At 49.6% G+C, this 19,613-nt stretch overlaps 1 protein-coding gene and 1 long non-coding RNA gene across 2 annotated transcripts in view; one reads left to right on the forward strand and one right to left on the reverse strand.

Moving 5' to 3' along the window:
- Positions 1-19,613, reverse strand: part of LOC139051563 (uncharacterized) — a 150,455-nt gene that overhangs the window by 21,647 nt on the left and 109,195 nt on the right. The gene's annotated exons all lie outside the window — the stretch shown is intronic.
- On the forward strand, positions 11,205-19,102 carry LOC135914171 (uncharacterized). The gene is made up of 4 exons (XM_065446908.2): positions 11,205-12,144; positions 15,019-16,316; positions 17,416-17,513; positions 18,290-19,102. The coding sequence occupies exons 1-4, from the start codon at positions 11,205-11,207 to the stop codon at positions 18,816-18,818; spliced, it is 2,865 nt and encodes a 954-aa protein (XP_065302980.2). The 3' UTR covers positions 18,819-19,102.

Below are 19,613 nucleotides of genomic sequence, written 5' to 3' on the forward strand. Positions count from 1 at the left end.
ATGCTCACTGACCTGGAGAGGCAAAGCAGAAGAGTGGGTCTAAAAATTAATCTGCAGAAAACTAAAGTAATGTTTAACAGTCTCGGAAGACAACAGCAATTTACAATAGGCAGCGAGGCACTGGAATTTGTAAGGGAATACACCTACTTGGGGCAGGTAGTTACGGCGGATCCGGATCATGAGACGGAAATAATTAGGAGAATAAGAATGGACTGGGGTGCGTTTGGCAGGCATTCTCAGATCATGAACAGCAGGTTGCCATTATCCCTCAAGAGAAAAGTATATAACAGCTGTGTCTTACCAGTACAAGCCTACGGGGCAGAAACCTGGAGGCTTACGAAAAGAGTTCTACTCAAATTGAGGACGACGCAACGAGCTATGGAAAGAAGAATGATAGGTGTAACGTTAAGGGATAAGAAAAGAGCAGATTGGGTCAGGGAACAAACGCGAGTTAATGACATCTTAGTTGAAATCAAGAAAAAGAAATGGGCATGGGCAGGACATGTAATGAGGAGGGAAGATAACCGATGGTCATTAAGGGTTACGGACTGGATTCCAAGGGAAGGGAAGCGTAGCAGGGGGCGGCACAAAGTTAGGTGCGCGGATGAGATTAAGAAGTTTGCAGGGATGGCGTGGCCACAATTAGTACATGACCGGGGTTGTTGGAGAAATATGGGAGAGGCCTTTGCCCTGCAGTGGGCGTAACCAGGCTGATGATGATGATGATGATGATGTGTGAATATGCAGTTTCCCTCTTTCTTTCTTTCCGCCTAAGGTTAAAGTGACTAAGCAGCATGCGGTTTCTTGTCTTAGTCTCGACCAAACATCACAAGCACAATAAGGCAGGTCGTGTTGCGATACACGCAAAAAAAAAAAATGTCGCCAGTCAAGTAATCTAAGGAAGGCATGAAATACTGTGGCTTTCTATGGTGGTGTTGACTGCAGTGAACCAGCGGCTCCCCCTTATTTTTTGCGTCACCTACAGGCCGTTTTTTCGTAGGCGCCGCCATATTGTGAACGCAGTGGCACCGCCTATGAGCAGCGCCATACTGGCTTGGGTGAAAGCGATGTTTTGCATGGCAGGTATACGCTCCGCGGTAGTTTCTGGCGTTTGTTTTCACGGTCGCGCGGTCTGTTTAGTATGACGTGCGTCTCCTACGTGGTAAACGGTTCTGTGAGACGTGATGAAGTGGTTTAAGGCGTCATGGCCGGAATTTCTGCTGGCGTTGAGGTGGACGGAGCACGCAGCGTGATGTATGCGAGCATATTCGAGCCTACAATCAGCCTCGGAGTTCAATTGTGTATTTCTGTGACCTTATTGTGACCAATGTGACCTTATTGCAGTACTATCCTCTATTTCTAAGCTGCGGTTTAGGAGCCATGAAACATACGCGACGATCGTAACAGCGTAAGCGTGGGTACCGTTCTGCTACGATAGGAGCTGTGATGTTATACTTTGACAAGCGTTTAAACTGCTCGCTGCAGGTTACATTGCGTGACTACTTGGTTCGATGGATGAGGTTTCCGCCCCTGAATAAAATAGTTTTGGCAAGTTATAGCAGCATACCTTACAGGCTGAATTACGCTTGTCCAGCAAAAGGACTCTTTACGAACTGCGAGAGCGCCCTAAGTAGTGGTAGGTGCTGGATTACATATATCTTTGTTCTATATACCGCATGGTCCAAGCATACGGCATCAGCGTTTATATATTTATAAATGTTGTGCGGCGTGACTATGCGAGGCCCTATTGCGGCGTTAGCCCGTTTTCTCTTTCTTTTTCGAGAAAAAGGATGATCACCGAATTTTTTTTCGTTCTCTACGATGCACTCACACATATTACGGAAATTTTGTCCTCAAAAATAGGCATCGCATTCTTTTTATGCGATCTCTCATATATTATGGGTGTATGCAGGCCATAAAGGCAATGCCGAAGCGCACAGCTTATGTACCATGCTGGTTCACCAACCGCAGTGATCTCTGTGTTGTGCAGCGCCATCGCCCTCATGCAGGAAGGCTAGCGTAGACATATCGTAATTTGAAGCCTACCAAACTTGAAATGCGCGAGAACGATACCGGTGCATCACAAATAGTTGATAGCGCCTGCCGCTTAGATGTTTCGAGGTTGCCTTAGGTTGGCCGTAGACGAGCATGCGCTCTTATGCTTTGTTTTACTCCCTACGCCAAGCGATCAGATATTGAGCAGATTTACCATTTCATGCTGCTAATACAGAGACACCGGTTTTCTTTGTTGAATTAAAACCGATATAAGCAAAATAGTTCACAACACATACACACACCGCGACTGATAATGTGCGTACACCGCGGCTGATAAAACGCGTCACATTTTTGCGCCCCCAAGAAATATTTACGCCTACTGTAGTTACCGATGTACCGAAAGGCTTCCCTGACGACCTTATATGAACGGATATGGCGTACATTTCACAAAGTACCATCTAAAACATTTCTAAATCGTTCCGCGGCACGCGACAGCAATACTTTCAAGCAGCGCCGCGCCGGATCGCCCAAGCCAGAGAGGAGGAAAGGCTCTCCGCGTGCCCTATCCTCCTCGCCCGATGAAACGGTCTATACGTGTCTTGCTTTGGAATCGAAGCATATGCATTTATAGGTTGCTGTCGCTTTAAAGACAGCACTAATTTTCCCATGCCATAGTATCCGCGACGTGCAGAGACGCCCTGCAAGCGCAACGAACCTAGGTGCGGAGACGCCGACGGCGCCGACTGTCCGGCCCATCCGACTAGCGTGACGTCACACCGGCGTGCGGAGGCCTTGTTTTTTCTAGGTGGCTTTGACTCAGCCCGGCTGACACGGCGAGCTTCATGTCGAGAAAGGATTATTACGCCCTAAACGTCATTGTCGTAAGTACCGTTGGAATGTTTTACTTCAAACTGTGGTCGCCATTTTTACTCGCCCATAGTTGCAAGTGTTCAGTTTAATGCCCAAGCTGGCATGACTAGTAATGTAGCGATTAAAAGAGGACATGCGGGGCAGTGTTTGCGAGATCGTTGAAGTCTGACATGTCGGGAGTAACGATGAGTGCCATGTGTTTGTGTGCATAATTCGTCTGCCGTTCCGAAATTGTGTTTTAAAGGGGCAGGAGTCGTAGCAGAAATAAATACACTGTAGGGAAGACATGATGGAAGTATTTTGAACACGGAAGTACTTACATCCATTGCATGGGCTGGCTTTGGCTTGTATGGGTGTTCTTGCGCAATATCGGGCCTCAAGTTGTCATTTAGTTATCAATTAGTGCGAACCATAGGCGTCCACACAAGGGGGGGGGGCGCACTGCCCCCCCCCTAGTTGCAAGACCCTGTGGACGCCTATGGCTGAAACAGTCTGCTACTTGTACCAGCGTACATGTATTCTTTCCTGCGTATGAATGGCAAAACGGATTTCGAGTATATCTGCAGCGCTATATTGTATTGCTCCCCATTGCAAGTGTGCAACGCGGAACTTCGCATTCTTGTTGTGGACCCCCGGTTCCCTGCTTCGTGCCACGACTCTTGGGTGTGGCAGCAGAACCCACCGCGTGCACGCCTAGCCGCACGACTGCAGTCTGGCGAGTATCTGCTTGGTTAGTATTCGTAATGCGTACCCCTAACTAGGGCAGAGCACTCAGCTGTCACTTTCTGTAATAGGAGACTCGGGATATCCCCTCGAGCCATGGCTGCTTGTTCCAGTACCTGGCAGCCATGCCGGCACCACCTCTGAGGGCCACTACAAACGGGAGCACGCATCCATGCGCAATGTTGTGGAGAGATGTATCGGGGTGTTGAAAAGCAAGTTCCGCTGCTTCCAGTACTTTCGGACACTGCTATACAGTCCCGATAGAGCAGCGCGAAACATTTATGCATGCGTTGCTCTCCATAACATTACCTTGGACGCGGGCGACTGGACATCGGAGGATTATGGTGCGGAAGTGCCACCAGCTGAGCAGCCAGAGGAGCCAGGATACATCCAGGTGCTGGCACCGCACGACGTGTTCCTCAGAGGAAGGCAGCAGCGCAGCGCCGTTGTCAACCTTTTCAGAAGGACACAGTAATGGTGAATTTTCATAATATATAATTTATTTATACAAATTGCAGTGCCCTTAGGCTATCACAGGGCTGTGTTTGCACAGCGGAAAATACATTAAAAAATTTGTATACACAAGTGCACCTCCATACAGATGTTCAATGTTCCAAATCGACACATCCGACAGATTAGGATGGTTTAAACACTAACGAAGTACACTTATACAAAGAATCCTTTGAGTAGAATGCCACAGCCATGGACTCGGAAACAATTGTACCCTCTTCACTATGCACGAGTCTCCAAGGCTGCCACTTATTAACAGTACTACTCGTGAAGCAGTCGTGAGGCAATACTTCATGCCCTTTCATCTGTGAAGAACTGCATTTGCTGCTGCTCCCAAGCTAGCATTGTTTTGTGCAATATGCACATCGCAAAGTGCTTCTTTCCTCATGTAACATTAAAGATACGACGCTACAACAGCTTGTATGTGTTGTTTGCATCCAGTGATATGCCACTTTCTGTAGATGCAGCAGTTACTTTCTAGTCATGTCCAAACATGTGTTTGTTTTGCCATAGTTGGTGGTTGCAGTAATGGGGAATTGGCACAAAGTACTTCTTTCCTAGTTCAACATGAAACATGGTAGCAACGTGAAACTGCAGCCTTTTCTTTAAATATCACATGAAATATGAAATGGAAACATCCCTTGACCCATCATAGTCATGACAGACTCGATGGAAGCAGTACATATGATTGGCACTCTGTGCTCATGTTCACCATCAGCAAAAGGTGCGAAAACGTTTCATAAAACACACCAGAATGAACGCAACCGCCACATCCTCTGCATTCGGACGCTCAGTCTACATTGGTAGGAGTGAGGCAACATGCTTGCTAGCCATCTCTTGTGCTAGGTGTATAAACACTTCTGTGCAAGCATGAATACGCAGGCGAGGCAAGCAAGTAAAGAGTAATGAATGCGGATTCAAACACAAACAAAATGTAACGCTGAGTGTAGTGACAACATTACACTTGTCACATCATGTCCAAATGGTAGGCGTAAATTAACGTAAAAGCGCAAAAAATAGATAGGTCAACTTTATCACACTCTATGATGACAAGTACATCACAAACCTTGTAGTACAGCATGCTTCAGGCAGCCGAGCATGTGACATCTATGCAACATCAGCATCACACAATTCGTTTTCACCACGGCGCATAAAACTTGCAGTTACATTTACGTGACCTTGCAAGAAAGTATGACATTCACAGGTATGTTCGTTCCCTTGTCAGTGTTATGAGTCACTGACTAGAAGCATTCATTTCTCGGCAGCAATTGTAGTGCGATGCTAAACAACAGGTGAATCATAATTATAAAGAGGATGAGTGCACTTGCCAGCTGTGATGAAACATGTTACATAAAACATTAATAATTGGCTCTACATTCTCACAGCACCCAGAACGTGTCACACATGAAACTTATTCTTGCAATGACTCCCTTGGAACGAAGACTAGAGGAAACCAATCACTGGCGTGGTGCAATGATGATGGTCATTTTCATTTGTGAAACTATGCAACTTAAAGAGTGACTAGTTTGGTGCTCTGAAAAAAAAGAGCGCAGTGTAGTTGTTGCACCTTAGCCTCACTGTGCCGAAATGAAAATATCACAGTGCAAACACTATGCGTTAACGCTTCATACTGAGTGCAGTAAGCTACAACACAGTGAAGCAATATAAATGTCACAGTACAAAACCCATACACAGACATCGACAACTATTTGTAATGATTCCAGTGTGAATGACTAGGCGCCTTCGAAAGGCGTAAATAAAGAAAGTACGCTGGCATTGCAGCTAGATAAGCATAAATAGAAAGAAAAAAATACTACAGAACAAAAAATGAGTGCACGCATTACACCATTCAACCAAAATATCCTCCTGTATTACTTATAGAGGAAACTTAAAACACTAAAACTCAAGCAATAAATAAAACAAACGGAACTGATGAAACAAATGAACAAAATGATATTGAAAGAATGATAAATTAATGTCTGTCTTGTTGCAGGTGCGCAGCGACGTCTTGCGCTATGGCGCGCACCTGCTCCAAGATCCCTTCTTGAGCTGCTGCCGTCCGCTCTGCCGCGACAGCGAGGCGGGTGGTAGAGGTCTCGATTCTACGCAGCACCTGGAATTAATAATCATGGTGGAACTGTTCGCATGAGTCGCCGATCACTCGCAACCAGCTCACGCCTGGAAGCTGCTATTGTCAAAAACTGCAACGTGCACAACGATTCCTTCTCTGTTGAAGAGCCACTGGCCTGATGGCATCCTTTGGCAGGGTCAAGCGTCGCGTACAAGCTATGCCCTCTTTGTTTGGACAGACAAAGACCTGCTGGAACTACTCTTCCGTCATCTACTCAAATGCATCTCTCACCACCAAAAAGCCCTTTTCAGGGCTAACCAAACTTTAGCCCGGCGGCTGATCGTTGGCAAGGCACGATACCGAGCCCTCTATACAACGCATATTTCTTGTTTACATCCCAAGCTGATTTGTTTTTCAGATTCATGATTTACTTATAACAAAGCATAAAGAATAGTTATGTCCTTCATGTAAAATGACACCAAAGGACCAACCAACCTGCAGCATCTCGTTGCCCTGTTCCATGCTGCGGGCGCACTGCGACGACATCGTTGTTAAGGTATCCACCCGTCACGGTCGCTGTCAACGTGGTGGCCGAACAGGGTGCTGCAACATTGAAAGCATGTAGCATTTTCTACAGTTGCACTGCATTTTATGGTACGAATAAAAGTGGCTATGGCCATGTTATGGCTTATTGGGCTAGTTTAAAAAAATACGAGAGCTCATTTTCTTTAACAGCTTGAGGATCAATAACTTACCAGGTGCAGCGGCCACCCTTTCGGTAGGCGACGCACCGCGCGGTGGATCCTCTGCCGCTGTACAGTAAAAACATTAAAAGTTTACAAACTACGCACACATTTGGCGATAATTAAAACACTCATTCCTCTGATCCTTACGTGTCGCTGTGCTCCTTGCGCCCGCAGCCTCGTCTGTAGCTTGGACGACGACTTCGATGGCGCAGGTGGGGACGTCAGCCTGCTGGAAAGTGTCATAAGCGTGGCTATTCGTTACAATGCCTATTTTACAAGTTTTCGTACTACACATTTGCGGATATATTCTGCAATTATTGCGTGCTTAATGATCCCATGTATTAACGTCCTTGTGCACTTCCCTGAAGGCATTTTAATTCTGTGTTGATCACTTAATCCCCCTTTTCCCCAAAGCGCAGCCAACTGAGACTCTAGTTGATTAACCTACCTGCTTTTCCATTCTCCCCTACGCTATTTTCCTGCTCATCAATGGTGTCGCGTTGCGTTCCGCTAAAGGTACCACTTACATATAATGGCAAACTCTAAACCGGCGCCGTTCAGGAACCAATGATATTACGGCGGCAGTGTGCTTGCCTCCTAGTAGGGGAGGTCGGTCACGCCGTGGAGTCGGACCGTCCCGGTCAGTTGTAGGACTTGGCCTCGAAAACCGCGTAGCCGCCCCCCTCCTGTACTTCTGAAAATACACGCCAATGTCGAAGGACAAATCACCCGGACCATTGGACGGTCACTCACCTTTGTTCTTGGGCAATTGCGGCAGCGTCGCGGCGGGCCTAAAAAACCTACTTGCGCCACCACTCTTGCCACTGCTCGGTACTTTTGACAACAGGGCCTTCGCTGTTGAGCGCGTCGGCCAGCTGCTGCCACAGCCGTCGGCGGTCGCCAACAGTGAAGCGCGGCCCCAGCTCGCTGGATCTTATAGCCAACTGGGGATGCTGCTCCATGAAGGCGACCACCGTGTCTCGCTGTGCCTCCGACACACGTGGCCCCTTCGGTGCTGCCACGTTTAGCGCCATGGCCATAGAATAAAGAACTTGGCTCGACAGTGTTCGACCAGAGGAGGCGTTGGCTCGACTGAACGCCTGAACCAACCGCTTCAAAATTCGCGCCGTGCGCTTGAAACGGGGTGGTGGCTAGCGCCATCACTAAACGTTTCGTAAAACTGCGACAGCATCTAGCGCCATTTGAAGACATTACCCGCAATATTTTGTTTCAGTCGTTTTGCATTCCAAATTGAATCTTTGAAAAGCAACCCCAACACATTTTGCTACTCAGTCATAATAGCAAAATATTTCTCAACATGTTGGAAACGCTTCTCAATATATTATACGGTCCTCAAGCAAACGTCAAAAGCGTGACGCAGGCTTCCACTTCGCTCATTGGCGGTTTGCTTCCTCTCGTTCTCGCGACCACTGCAGACGGCCTATTTCGTGACGTGTACAACGGAGGTGGTCCGTTCTATTTTGGAATGCGTACAAGATCGCACCCCAAGATTTTCAATTCGGCATTATGGCAATAATTTTTCGCAACCAAACTCTGACACCCAGCAAGCACCGGCATAGGTTTCACTGTTTTGGTGGGAGTTCTCTTTCGTACGTTGGCAAGGCACTCTTTGCCCACAAAAGAAGCACGCACAACACGTGTGTTGTAGCAAGCACGGTTACTCAACTTTTTAATGGTACGACGCAGTCGAGAAGTGCCCTCCAAGTTGCCACTGCTGCAATGTTACTCCAAGCATACACGCCGGTGCATAGTAGAACGAGCAGTGGCACGCTAACAATACGCAATATTTCTTTGCGACGTTCACCCAACTTTGCACGACAACCGGAGACAAAGGGAACGCACCCCGCGATACGAACACCGCTGGTCCACATTTGGCTGGCGCGCCACTCATACGGCGAGTTTGCAGCGACATACAAGCTGTTTGTGGCACTTATGCGCACACGAACTAAGTCACATTTATTACAGCAAACACAAAACACACGATCAAACAAGCACATCGTTGCAGCTCCCACGCCCGACCTACTCGTAAACACAGCGACAGGCTGATTCGATGAGTACTATGAGCGTCCCTTTTGAAACGGGGCGGTGGGTGGCGCCACCAACAGGTCGCACGGGGCCAGCCAATGCCTCGGCCAGCGTCATCTGAGGACTCTTGCGGCTGCCTAACTGCGCATAGCTGTTGCAAGACAAGCAGAACTACAGATAAGTCAATATTGTAATCTATAGATTAGCATAGAAAGAAATTTTATGACGCATTTTCAATTTTGAGTCGCTTCCGCTATCTGCAGCCAGCAAAAGCATGGCCTTCGAGATCAGAAAATGTTATCCCTATAGAAAGACGTCGCTGTGGCGTTATTCGAACGATTACCACTTCGGTTGCCTCTCTTAAAGCCCGTGAATTACGTATTTTGCTCCTGCCCGTGCTACCTGCGCGGTCACTTCATTTTACATAACTTGCTACTGTCGTTAACATCAACTGTATAGCCTCAGACATCGTTGACGCAATCTCCGAGCGACACATGTGCAGTGCGTGATGTTTCAGTGCCCGTTGCAAAAGTGTCAGACGGAAATCATCAAATCTGCTCATGTGGCGCAGCTTACACCGCTGTCGTCCGTATCTTGTTTTCGTGTTAGTGTGTTTAATGTACTTGGGTTGGACTACTGTCGTGTCGTGCCTTCTGTAATAATCGTCCGACCCACGAAGATTCCGCGAAAAACCCACATGTCTCGGCAGCGTGCATTTGTCCTATGTGGTATGTGCCAGGAATGTGCGCTGGCGTACGATGTGCTTGCAACCAAGTACTACAGTGCGTTCCAGCAAATAGACGCAAATTTTCTTCTTGCAGCGCAGTGCGCTCTGTCTCCCTGGCGTATTTCGCTGCTTGTCGTAGCGTCTAGAGCCAGTTTTCTTCTTCTAGTTGGGTGGCGTATATATGGACCAGTACACCGTCTGACGTGATGTCGTATGGCACGGTGTCGTATGGTGGGCGTGCCGTTGCGAACATGGCCTACACGCGTTTTAAGATGGTGGTTAGTATCATCTAAGACTAATCTGCTTTGTCGGTTGCCATTTCATGCTTAAATTTACTCTCGTTTATGGGAGACCCTGTAATTTTTCCAGAGCGTAATTGTCCTAAACTGATGCAAATACTGCGTACTCCATAACTTGTTGAGGAGAGAATGTACAGACTGTTTTAGGTAACATGTGACAAATATTACAAAAAACAAAAACTAGGTGTAGGCCACGCGAATGCGATCAAATCACTATTATTGACCGTCGTCGCAAGATAACTTTTCCTTTTTGCTTTAATAACTAATTACCAAAATATGTAACCAACTTTTAGGTATTTATTTAAATGAAATACAAATCATTAGCCATTCCAATCTGTGAAGGTGGTTGACCAGTAAAGCTGTTTAGTACACGACACTGAGGAGACACATAATTTTGAACAAATGTACGAACTTGTTTATTATCTTGATGAGTGGTCATCGTGACGAAACGTACGTACACTCATTTGTTCTCTTGATCGGAGGTCATGATTTCACTCGCAACTACGATCACATTCTTCGATAATGTCAAATCGATGCACGCACGCCGCTGCGTGGGCGGTTAGGCCGGATGGATGTGGCATCGCAAGGGATATGTATGCAACACGGAACGCGTAAATCGTTCCCTTTCCAGTACCGACACATCCACATTGAAATCGCCGACAATGACAACAGCGGTAGTAGTGTCATCGCAGCTAATTCGCGCAAAGTGAGTAGCCGTGAACCTTACGGGGGACTATAAATCATTGTATTTTTTGCTTGCTTAGGAGAAGAAGAAGAAGAGCCTAGCGGCGTAGACGTGCTTCGCATGGGCTCTGTCGACTTTCATTATTCTTTTAAGAAATTCACATCGGAGGACCGAAGTCTTTGTCGGACGACCTTCGTGAAGTCATCCGGAACCCCCTTGGGAAGTTTGAAGACCGTGAGTGCATATTATTTTGCGCTTTTCGACTTTGAAGTTCTCTGGGGTGGCGCTGCCGTGTTAAGCCTGACGCCGCCGTACGTAGCAGCGCGTAGGTAGGCGAGGCGCTCCGCCGCCTTTGCCGCCGCTCGCTTGCTACGATTAGTCGACACTCACTATGGCGCACAATGCTGGATCCCAGCCGGCCGCGTCTACTTCTACCGGAGGGAGTGGAGGTGGAGTTGTTGCTACAGGCCCACCCGCCCCCGGTGCTATTGTTCGAGCTGCCGCTGGGCCTTAGTCGCTAGAAACTACAGCCATGGTCTTCCAAGACATTTCGGAAGATCGCCACGACGACCCTGCCACTATGAAAGAGCACGTTTCGCAAGGGACGCCATCGGAATGTCCTTATTCCAATTGGTCATTACACCTCAAGCGAAGAACGAAGAAGACGCTCGCCAGAGGCGAGCAAGTGTGCGTGGCAGGCAGGGTGATCTCTCCGCTATCACCCTCCTCTGCCACCGCGTTATCATCATCATCCTACGCAGCTGCAGGCGCTGGGGCATCAAAGAAGCCTTCTCTTAAGAAGAGGCGACGACTCCCCCCACTGCCACGTAGCGACTTCAAAATAATCATTCGACCCAAGAAAGGCCTTCAGGTGAAGAGTTTCAGCAACCACCAAATATCAAAAGCCGTCTCGGCCGCCTGCGGAGGGAAAGTTGACGATTCGCATTTCATCGTGCGCTTGAGACCCGGTTCCAACATAATTCTTGTTAGTACCCCAGACCAGGAGGTCGCGGATATTGCGCGCAAGATCACGCGGATTGTTCACGCGGACCTTTACGAAGTCAACTCTTACGTTGCGGCACCAGATGGAGTGGCCCGGGTCGTCATTCATGGAATCGACCCGGATACCCCGCCCGAGGAGCTTATGACTCACCTAAGGGTTAGGACCCAAGGCGTGGAAATCGTGCAGGCCCGCATGCTGGGAAAGACCAAGATGGCCTTGATCACGTTCAGCTCTCACCTAGTTCCACGATACGTCTACTACTACGGAGGGGAGACCGAGTGCCACCCCTACAAGCCCACAAAACAAATCTGCTATGTTTGCCAGCGCATGGGACACCGATCGGACGTTTGTCCTACCCCGAACATCAAGATCTGTCTCACTTGCGGGACGCACGACCCGACGGACGACCACGAGTGCTCGCTCAAGTGCGCCATCTGCGGCGAAGCCCACGCCACGGGGTCTCGCGAGTGTAAGCAAAAGCTAAAAAACAACAGTACTACCACCAAGAAGCATCCTCCACCCAGAAGGAGGAAGGAAGACGACAACAATGATGGAGGAAGGCCAAGGCGACGCCGCCTTCGGTGGTTCAGCTCGGAATCCTCGGCGAGCCGCTCAAGGTCCCGGGCCCAGTCCAGGTCAATGTGCCGGTCCCGGTCCCGATCCCGGTCCCAGTCCAGGTCCCGATTCCGCTTGGAGTGGCCAAAGCTAGGAGAGAAGCAAGGGCAGCGGCAGCCTTCTACCTCGACATCCACGTCTAAACAGAAGAACCAATCGGGCAAGAAGAACCAAGCCAACAACGACAAGGTGAGCCGGAATCAGTCTAGTACCTCCTCCGCTCAAAATACCAGGGAAAATAGTAAATGCCCCCCAGAATGTACGCGCATCAGGGATGAAAATAAAAAACTCAAGGCTCAGGTTAACGACCTAAACCAACGCATGCAACGCTTAGAAGCGTTGCTAAGCAAAACCAGCAACAACACACAGGCAGGGTCGCAAAGCGGAACGATAGGCCACGAGCCCGCTATCTCCATTCCTCCCCCCTCAAGAACTACCATGCTCTCATCGCTCCCCGGTGCGGCCTCGGCAGCGGCAGTCCAGTCAAATGTAGTCGCCCTCGAAGGTATTTATGCTACGATACAACAGATGCTTTACCAGATGGGCGAATTAAACAATGAAGCCAAGAGAACACACTAAGCCATGAAGACCTTGAAAGAAGAATACGCAAGGTTGAGTTTGGCTCGCGCAAGCGGGTCGACGACGAGATCAGCAACCCACGCATCAAAGCGTACAGGCGCATAAACAACACGGGTGACGTCAGGGACGCCGACAACTGCGACGGCGGTGGCATGAACGTCAGCAATGGCTAACACCACATGCAGCGCGCCCGAACACCTCGAAATCTGGCAGTGGAATTGTCGCTCTTTCAACAAGAAGGCAAGTTCACTCCAACTCTACATCTAAAATCACCTATACCCCCCCCCCCCCCCCCCCCCCCCGACGTCATCTGCCTTCAGGAGGTCAGGAACCAGCCGATCAGGCTACGGGGTTACTACCTAATTAAACACGCGGGATCACCGAAGGTCGCGGTTTTAGTTCACAAAACGGTGACGGCCGTGGGACAACATTATCAACATCATGAAATTAATCACGTGATAGTGGAAGTCCTCCCGCAAAAGAGGGGTAGACGTAGCACTTTCATCCTGAATTTGTACAGTCCGCCGAGAGCTCAGAAAGACGACTTCCGTAACATTATTTATGACAGCGTGAGAGCCGCTGGCTGCAACCAGCTGGTAGTTGTGGGAGACATGAACGCTAGACACACGACTTGGGGCTACCAATAAGACACGCAAAAGGGAAGGTCGCTCTTCGATGTGGTTGACCAAATGGGCCTCGAATTGATAACCAACCTCCTCCAACCAACCCGAGTAGGCCACAGTGTAAGTCGAGACACGTTTCCGGACCTGTCATTTGTCAAAAACATAAGGGAATACTCATGGACGCACCTGGGCGAAACATTGGGCAGCGATCACTATATCCTCAGCATCTCGGTATCCACGCCGAAACTAAAGAGAACAATTGGCGAAATTAGGCTTACGGAATGGGAGGCATTCAGGCAGTACCCCCCGCCCGAAAATGGTATAACGGACATAGCGGAACGGATGCAGCACCTCCGGGATGTCCATATCCAAACCACTAAAACCATCCAGCGCACGGCCGAGACGCCCGAAGTCGACCGCCGGCTCTTACACCTGTGGGAAGCCCGTAAGGGTCTCCTCAAACCGTGGAAGCGACAGCGGTTAAACCGGAAACTACGTCTACGAATCGGGAAAATAAAAGACGAAGCCAGAAATTACGCAAACGAGTTGACGCAGCAAAATTGGGTACAGTTTTGCACCTCGCTTAAGGGTACCCTGAGTACGGCGCAGGCGTGGGCCATCCTACGTTGCATGATCGAGCGCGACAAGGCGAAATTGACAACCAGTTGGACGCTACTAAAAATCGCCCACAAGTTCCCCGGAAACGACCAGGATCTGATTGATACCCTAAAAACCAGATACCTGGGTAGCGACCCCATACAACCCTGCCTCCTAAAATATGAACGAGAACCAAGACCAGAACTGGACGCTCCCCTCACGGAGGATGAGGTGTATGCCGCGGCACGAGCGTCACAGCGCAACACTGCTCCCGGAGTTGACAACATCACCAATGTCATGATTAGAAACCTGAGCCCGATGCACATCCAGGACTTGACCGAATACCTAAACAAGAAACTCTGGAGCAAGGGCCACGTACCGAACGAGTGGAAACACGCGGAAATCGTGACCATTCCTAAACCCGGCAAGAAGCCCGCGATCGACGCCCTGCATCCCATCTCGCTGACTTTGTGCCTCGGCAAGCTGTATGAGAGGGTCATCGAAACCCGCCTCCAACATTACATAGAGGATGGTGACCTCTTCCCGCACACCATGCTTGGCTTCAGGCCGGGACTTTCTGCTCAAGATGCGTTCCTAATCCTTAGGGAAGAAGTTCTCAAGGGTGTATCGTAATCTGTATCTAATCTGCTCAGCATGCAGCGCGCTCTGTGTTCATGGCACGATACGCCCCCATGTGATAAGGGCGTTACCCGCCTGTTCACAACGTGTATAAAACCAGTGCTGAATAAACGCTGGGGCTCACTTTTGCCCAGCAAGTGACACACGACGTGTCGTCGTCTGCTCCACTCGATGCATGGTGTCAGAAATGGTTAGCATGGCAATGCACTTCCTGCACGACGCGTGAAGACCAGCGATCCTGTGGCGGAAGATGGATTTCCTCAAAGCACCGGAGCCGCTCCTTACAACAGGCGACCTGCGCAAGAACTGGCAGCTCTTCAAACAAAGGTTTGAAATTTTCCTTACGGCGTCAGAGGTCGCAGAAAAGCCTCGGACTGAGTCCAAGAAGACAGCGTTGCTTTTGAGCGTCGCGGGCGCAGAGGCCATTGAAGTCTTTAACACCTTCACGTTTGCAGCAGGCGAGAAGAACGACGACTATGCCACAGTGGTGAAAAAATTTGATGAGTATTGCATTGCACAGACCAATGAGGTTCACGAGCGGTATATGTTCAGGAGAAGAATCCAAGCTGCTGGCGAACCAGTGGAGCATTTCTTACGAGACCTGAAGAATCAAGCACGTGCTTGCAACTTTGGAGCTTTGGCGGAATCGATGGTCAGGGACCAAATTGTGTTCGGGATAAATGACGACACGGTACGTGAAAAGCTCCTCAGGGACAACAACTTGACCCTGCAGAAAGCAGAACAAGCCTGTAAAGCAGCTGAAGCATCAGCAACTCACAAGGAAATGTGGAACCAGGAACACCAAGTGCATCCTATCAGCAGGACTAGCACGAGCCGCGAAAACCGAGAACAGACACGTTATGACTGCCGAAACTGCGGCGGAAAACACTCCCCAAGAAGGTGCCCTGCTTTTGGAAAAACGTGCCGGAGATGTCAGCGGAAAAACCACTTTGCCAGATGTTGTAAAGCGACGGCAGTTGTTGGCGAGTTGCAAAGCGGCCAAGACGATTTCGAGATTCTCGACGTATCCGCAAAGAATGTGTCCAGCAAGCATGACTGGACGGTGGAAGTCCAAATCAAGAACGTGGCAATTCAGTTAAAGGTTGACACGGGATCGCAGGCAAATTTGTTGCCTTATGGATTATACGCCAAAATGAACCCACAGCCGCCCCTGTACCCCAGCAGCGCGATTTTACGCTCCTACGGCGGAGATGTAATCAAACACATTGGCGTCATGCGGGCCGAAGTCTCTTTAAATGGTTGCATTGCCATGCTGAGCTTTTTCGTGGCACGAAAGGGGCGCCAAGCAATCCCAGGACTTGAGGCGAGTGAACGCCTGGGACTGATTTCACGCGTGAACAGCGTGTCGCAAAACAGCTCTGAAGAAGTGGTTGCCAGCTTTCGTCACCTTTTCACTGGCACCGGCTGCGTCAAACGAGTATACCACATGGTGCTTCGCAAGGACGCCACGCCAGTGGTTCAGAGACCTCGTCGAGTGCCACTGGCTTTAGAGGAGCCACTTCGGGAGGAGTTGTCACGTATGGAACAAGCCGGAATAATTGCAAAAGTCACTGAGCCAACAGACTGGGTGAGTCCCCTTGTTATCGTACGAAAGAAAGACGGGAAGCTGCGAGTCTGCATGGACCCCAGGAAAATAAATGAGTGCCTCAAGCGCGAGCACTACGCGATGCCGAGGCGGGAAGACATAGAGGCCGAGCTGGCCGGCGCAAGAGTATTCACTCGCCTAGATGCAAACGCAGGGTTTCACCAAATTCCCTTAGATGACGAGACGTCTAGGATATGCACTTTTGCGACACCCTTCGGCCGCTATCGATTTTTGCGACTGCCTTTCGGAATATCATCAGCGTCCGAAGTATTTCAGCAAACCCTAAGTGAAATTTTTGACGCGCTTCCTGGCGTTAGAGTGTATGTCGATGACATACTCGTGTGGGGCAATTCCCAACAAGAGCACGACCAACGTCTAAGATCAGCGCTAGAAGCGGCAGAACGTGCGGGCCTTACGTTCAATCCAGCAAAGTGCGAGTTTGGCGTTCAACAAATTGAATTCCTGGGCGACGTGATAAACGAAGAAGGAATCCGTCCAAATGCATCCCATGTTGAGTGCATGTTGCAGATGGCACCCCCTAGTGATAAACTAGCAGTTCAACGCATGCTGGGTGTCGTGAACTATTTTGGAAAGTTTTTGCCAACACTAGCAGAAAGGACAACGCTTCTCAGAAGCTTGCTAAAAAAAGACACTGTTTTCGAATGGTCGGCAAATCACGAAAAAGAGTGGAGAGCGCTGTGCGACAGCCTTAGCAAGCAGCCCTTGCTATCAGTTTTTGACCCTGAAAAAGAAACCAGGTTATCATGCGATGCGTCACAAAACGGAATCGGTGCTGCCTTGCTGCAGTATCACAACGGTGCATGGAAACCGGTTGCGTACGCCTCCAGAGTGCTTACTGATACGCAGCAACGCTATTCACAAATTGAAAAGGAAGCAATCGCCATAGTTTTCGGCTGCGAGAAATTTCACCATTTCATGTATGGGCGGAAGGTTGTCGTTGAGACTGACCATCGTCCGTTGATCTCCATATCGCAGAAGGCGATCGGTGACATGCCGCCAAGACTGCAGCGATTTTTTTTGCGTCTGCTACGCTATGACATTTTAATGCATTATGTTCCAGGAAAACAGCTTCTACTGGCGGACATGCTGTCCAGGGCTTCCGTTAAGGGCGCAGCAGATAACGCAGACAACAACAACGACGACGTCGAAGTGCACGCAGTAAGTGTGGTTGATTCTCTTGTCAGTGAAACCACGTGGAAAGAACTGGCTTCCGAGACAAGAAAGGACACGCAGCTCGCCGCTGTGCTAAAGCACCTGGAGAACGGGCAACCAATTGAAGGACCGTTCAAGCCTTTTGCCGCTGAGCTATCGGAAGTAAAAGGGGTTCTCTTGAAAGGCTGTAAGATTGTCATTCCGGCCAGTATGAGGCGCGATATGTTGGCAAGAATTCATCAAGGCCACATGGGAATTAACAAGTGCAAAGAAAGGGCACGGCGCCTGGTGTTCTGGCCAGGAATGAACACTGATATCGAGACGTTTGCACAGGCATGTTCTGTATGTAAAACGTACGCTTACAAGTTGCCGCAAGAGCCTTTGATTATGCGTCCGGTTCCAGACCAACCATGGTACCGCGTCGGCATGGACATTTTTAGCCACGCAGGTCGGTCCTACTTGTGTGTTTATGATGCCCTATCGAATTTTCCCGAAGTCCAACAGCTCGTAGACACTTCAGCAAAAACTACTGTAGATGCAGCAAGTGCCATATTTTCCAGATATGGCATACCTGTAGAGGTATGCACTGATAACGGGCCTCAGTTTTCCAGTAGAGAATTTGCCATGTTCTCAAAAGTGTACGATTTCAAACACGTGACCTCAAGCCCGTATTTTCCCCGCTCCAACGGACTCGCCGAAAAGGGGGTACAAGTAGTCAAGAGAATCTTGAAGAAAACAACTGAAGCTAAACAAGACTTTTGGCTTGGTCTTCTCGCTTACAGGTCAACTCCACTGGAATGCGGCTGGTCACCAGCCGAAATATTACAGGGACGCTCGCTGCGAACAACTCTACCAGCCGTTCAGGTCGGACAAAGCCGGCGGGTTGACAAACGCCAGCAAAAAGACTACTCAAGAGGGCCACTCGCACCGCTCAACAACGGCGAAACGGTCAGAATAAAAGACAGCTCATCATGGAGAAGAAAGGCTCGGGTTCTTCAGTCGTCTGGTCAACCAAGGTCATACGTTGACATGACTGAAGACGGGCAACTCTTGCGACGCAACCGCGAGCATCTGCTGCCAACCAGAGAATCTTTTCGCCTTAGCGGTCCTCCTCACGACGACGAAGGTGTTTTTCAAGAATACGCTGCCCCTGCCAGCACACAACACGACCCAGAGGCGGCGCAAAACCCAAACAGCACAGCGAGCATTGTGCCGACAGTTCCGCAACAAGCAGCTGCTCGAAGGACTACAAGACAACGCAGACCACCTCGGCGCTTAATGTATGACGCGAACTTTCAACAAGTGCCGTGACTGTATTCAGTGCTCTGATCTTTGCTGTAGTTTTGGATGTGCAGTGATTCTTTAACTTTCTTTTTGTTCTCCCGAGCTAAAAGCGCTCCTTGTCCTTAGTTTTTTTTTTTCGTTACGAAGGGGGATGTATCGTAATCTGTATCTAATCTGCTCAGCATGCAGCGCGCTCTGTGTTCATGGCACGATACGCCCCCATGTGATAAGGGCGTTACCCGCCTGTTCACAACGTGTATAAAACCAGTGCTGAATAAACGCTGGGGCTCACTTTTGCCCAGCAAGTGACACACGACGTGTCGTCGTCTGCCCCACTCGATGCAAAGGGCATCCCGAAGGGAGGAGAACACCTCCTGCTCGCACTCGACCTAAAAGGGGCCTTCGATAACATCTCCCACGAGGCCATTCTCAAGGGACTGAGCGACATCTGCTGCGGGGAGCGCATGACCAAAGAGCTGCGGAAGATCCCCGACCTAGGTTACGCCCTGTACGCAGACGACATCACGCTCTGGGCCACCAAGGGCTCCCTAGCGCGAAAAGAGGCGACCCTTCAAGAGGCCACAACGGCCGTGGAGAGATTTGCGGCAGCGAGCGGGATGCGTTGTGCGCCCGAAAGGTCCGAAGTGATCCGCGTGCATGGAAGAGGAATCTACAAGTCCCCCGGCCCTATCAACCTCTATCTTGAAGGCCAGAAGGTAACGGAAGGCAATAAGACCAGGATTCTGGGTTTTTGGATCCAGAGCAACCTGAAAGCCTCCCACACCATCCAAACCCTAAGGTCTGCCACCAACCAGACCTCGC

This window comes from Dermacentor albipictus, unplaced genomic scaffold, assembly GCF_038994185.2.
Source record: "Dermacentor albipictus isolate Rhodes 1998 colony unplaced genomic scaffold, USDA_Dalb.pri_finalv2 scaffold_12, whole genome shotgun sequence".
In the NCBI taxonomy this organism is placed as follows: Eukaryota; Metazoa; Arthropoda; class Arachnida; order Ixodida; family Ixodidae; genus Dermacentor; species Dermacentor albipictus.

Bases quoted from the DNA above. Each gene is read 5' to 3' on its own strand.
- LOC135914171 (XM_065446908.2), top strand. From the start codon at position 11,205: ATGGTCTTCCAAGACATTTCGGAAGATCGCCACGACGACCCTGCCACT. The intron at 16,317-17,415 runs GTGAGTCCCCTT...ATTATGTTCCAG, and splicing joins TCACTGAGCCAACAGACTGG to GAAAACAGCTTCTACTGGCG. The intron at 17,514-18,289 runs GTAAGTGTGGTT...TCTCGCTTACAG, and splicing joins ACGACGTCGAAGTGCACGCA to GTCAACTCCACTGGAATGCG.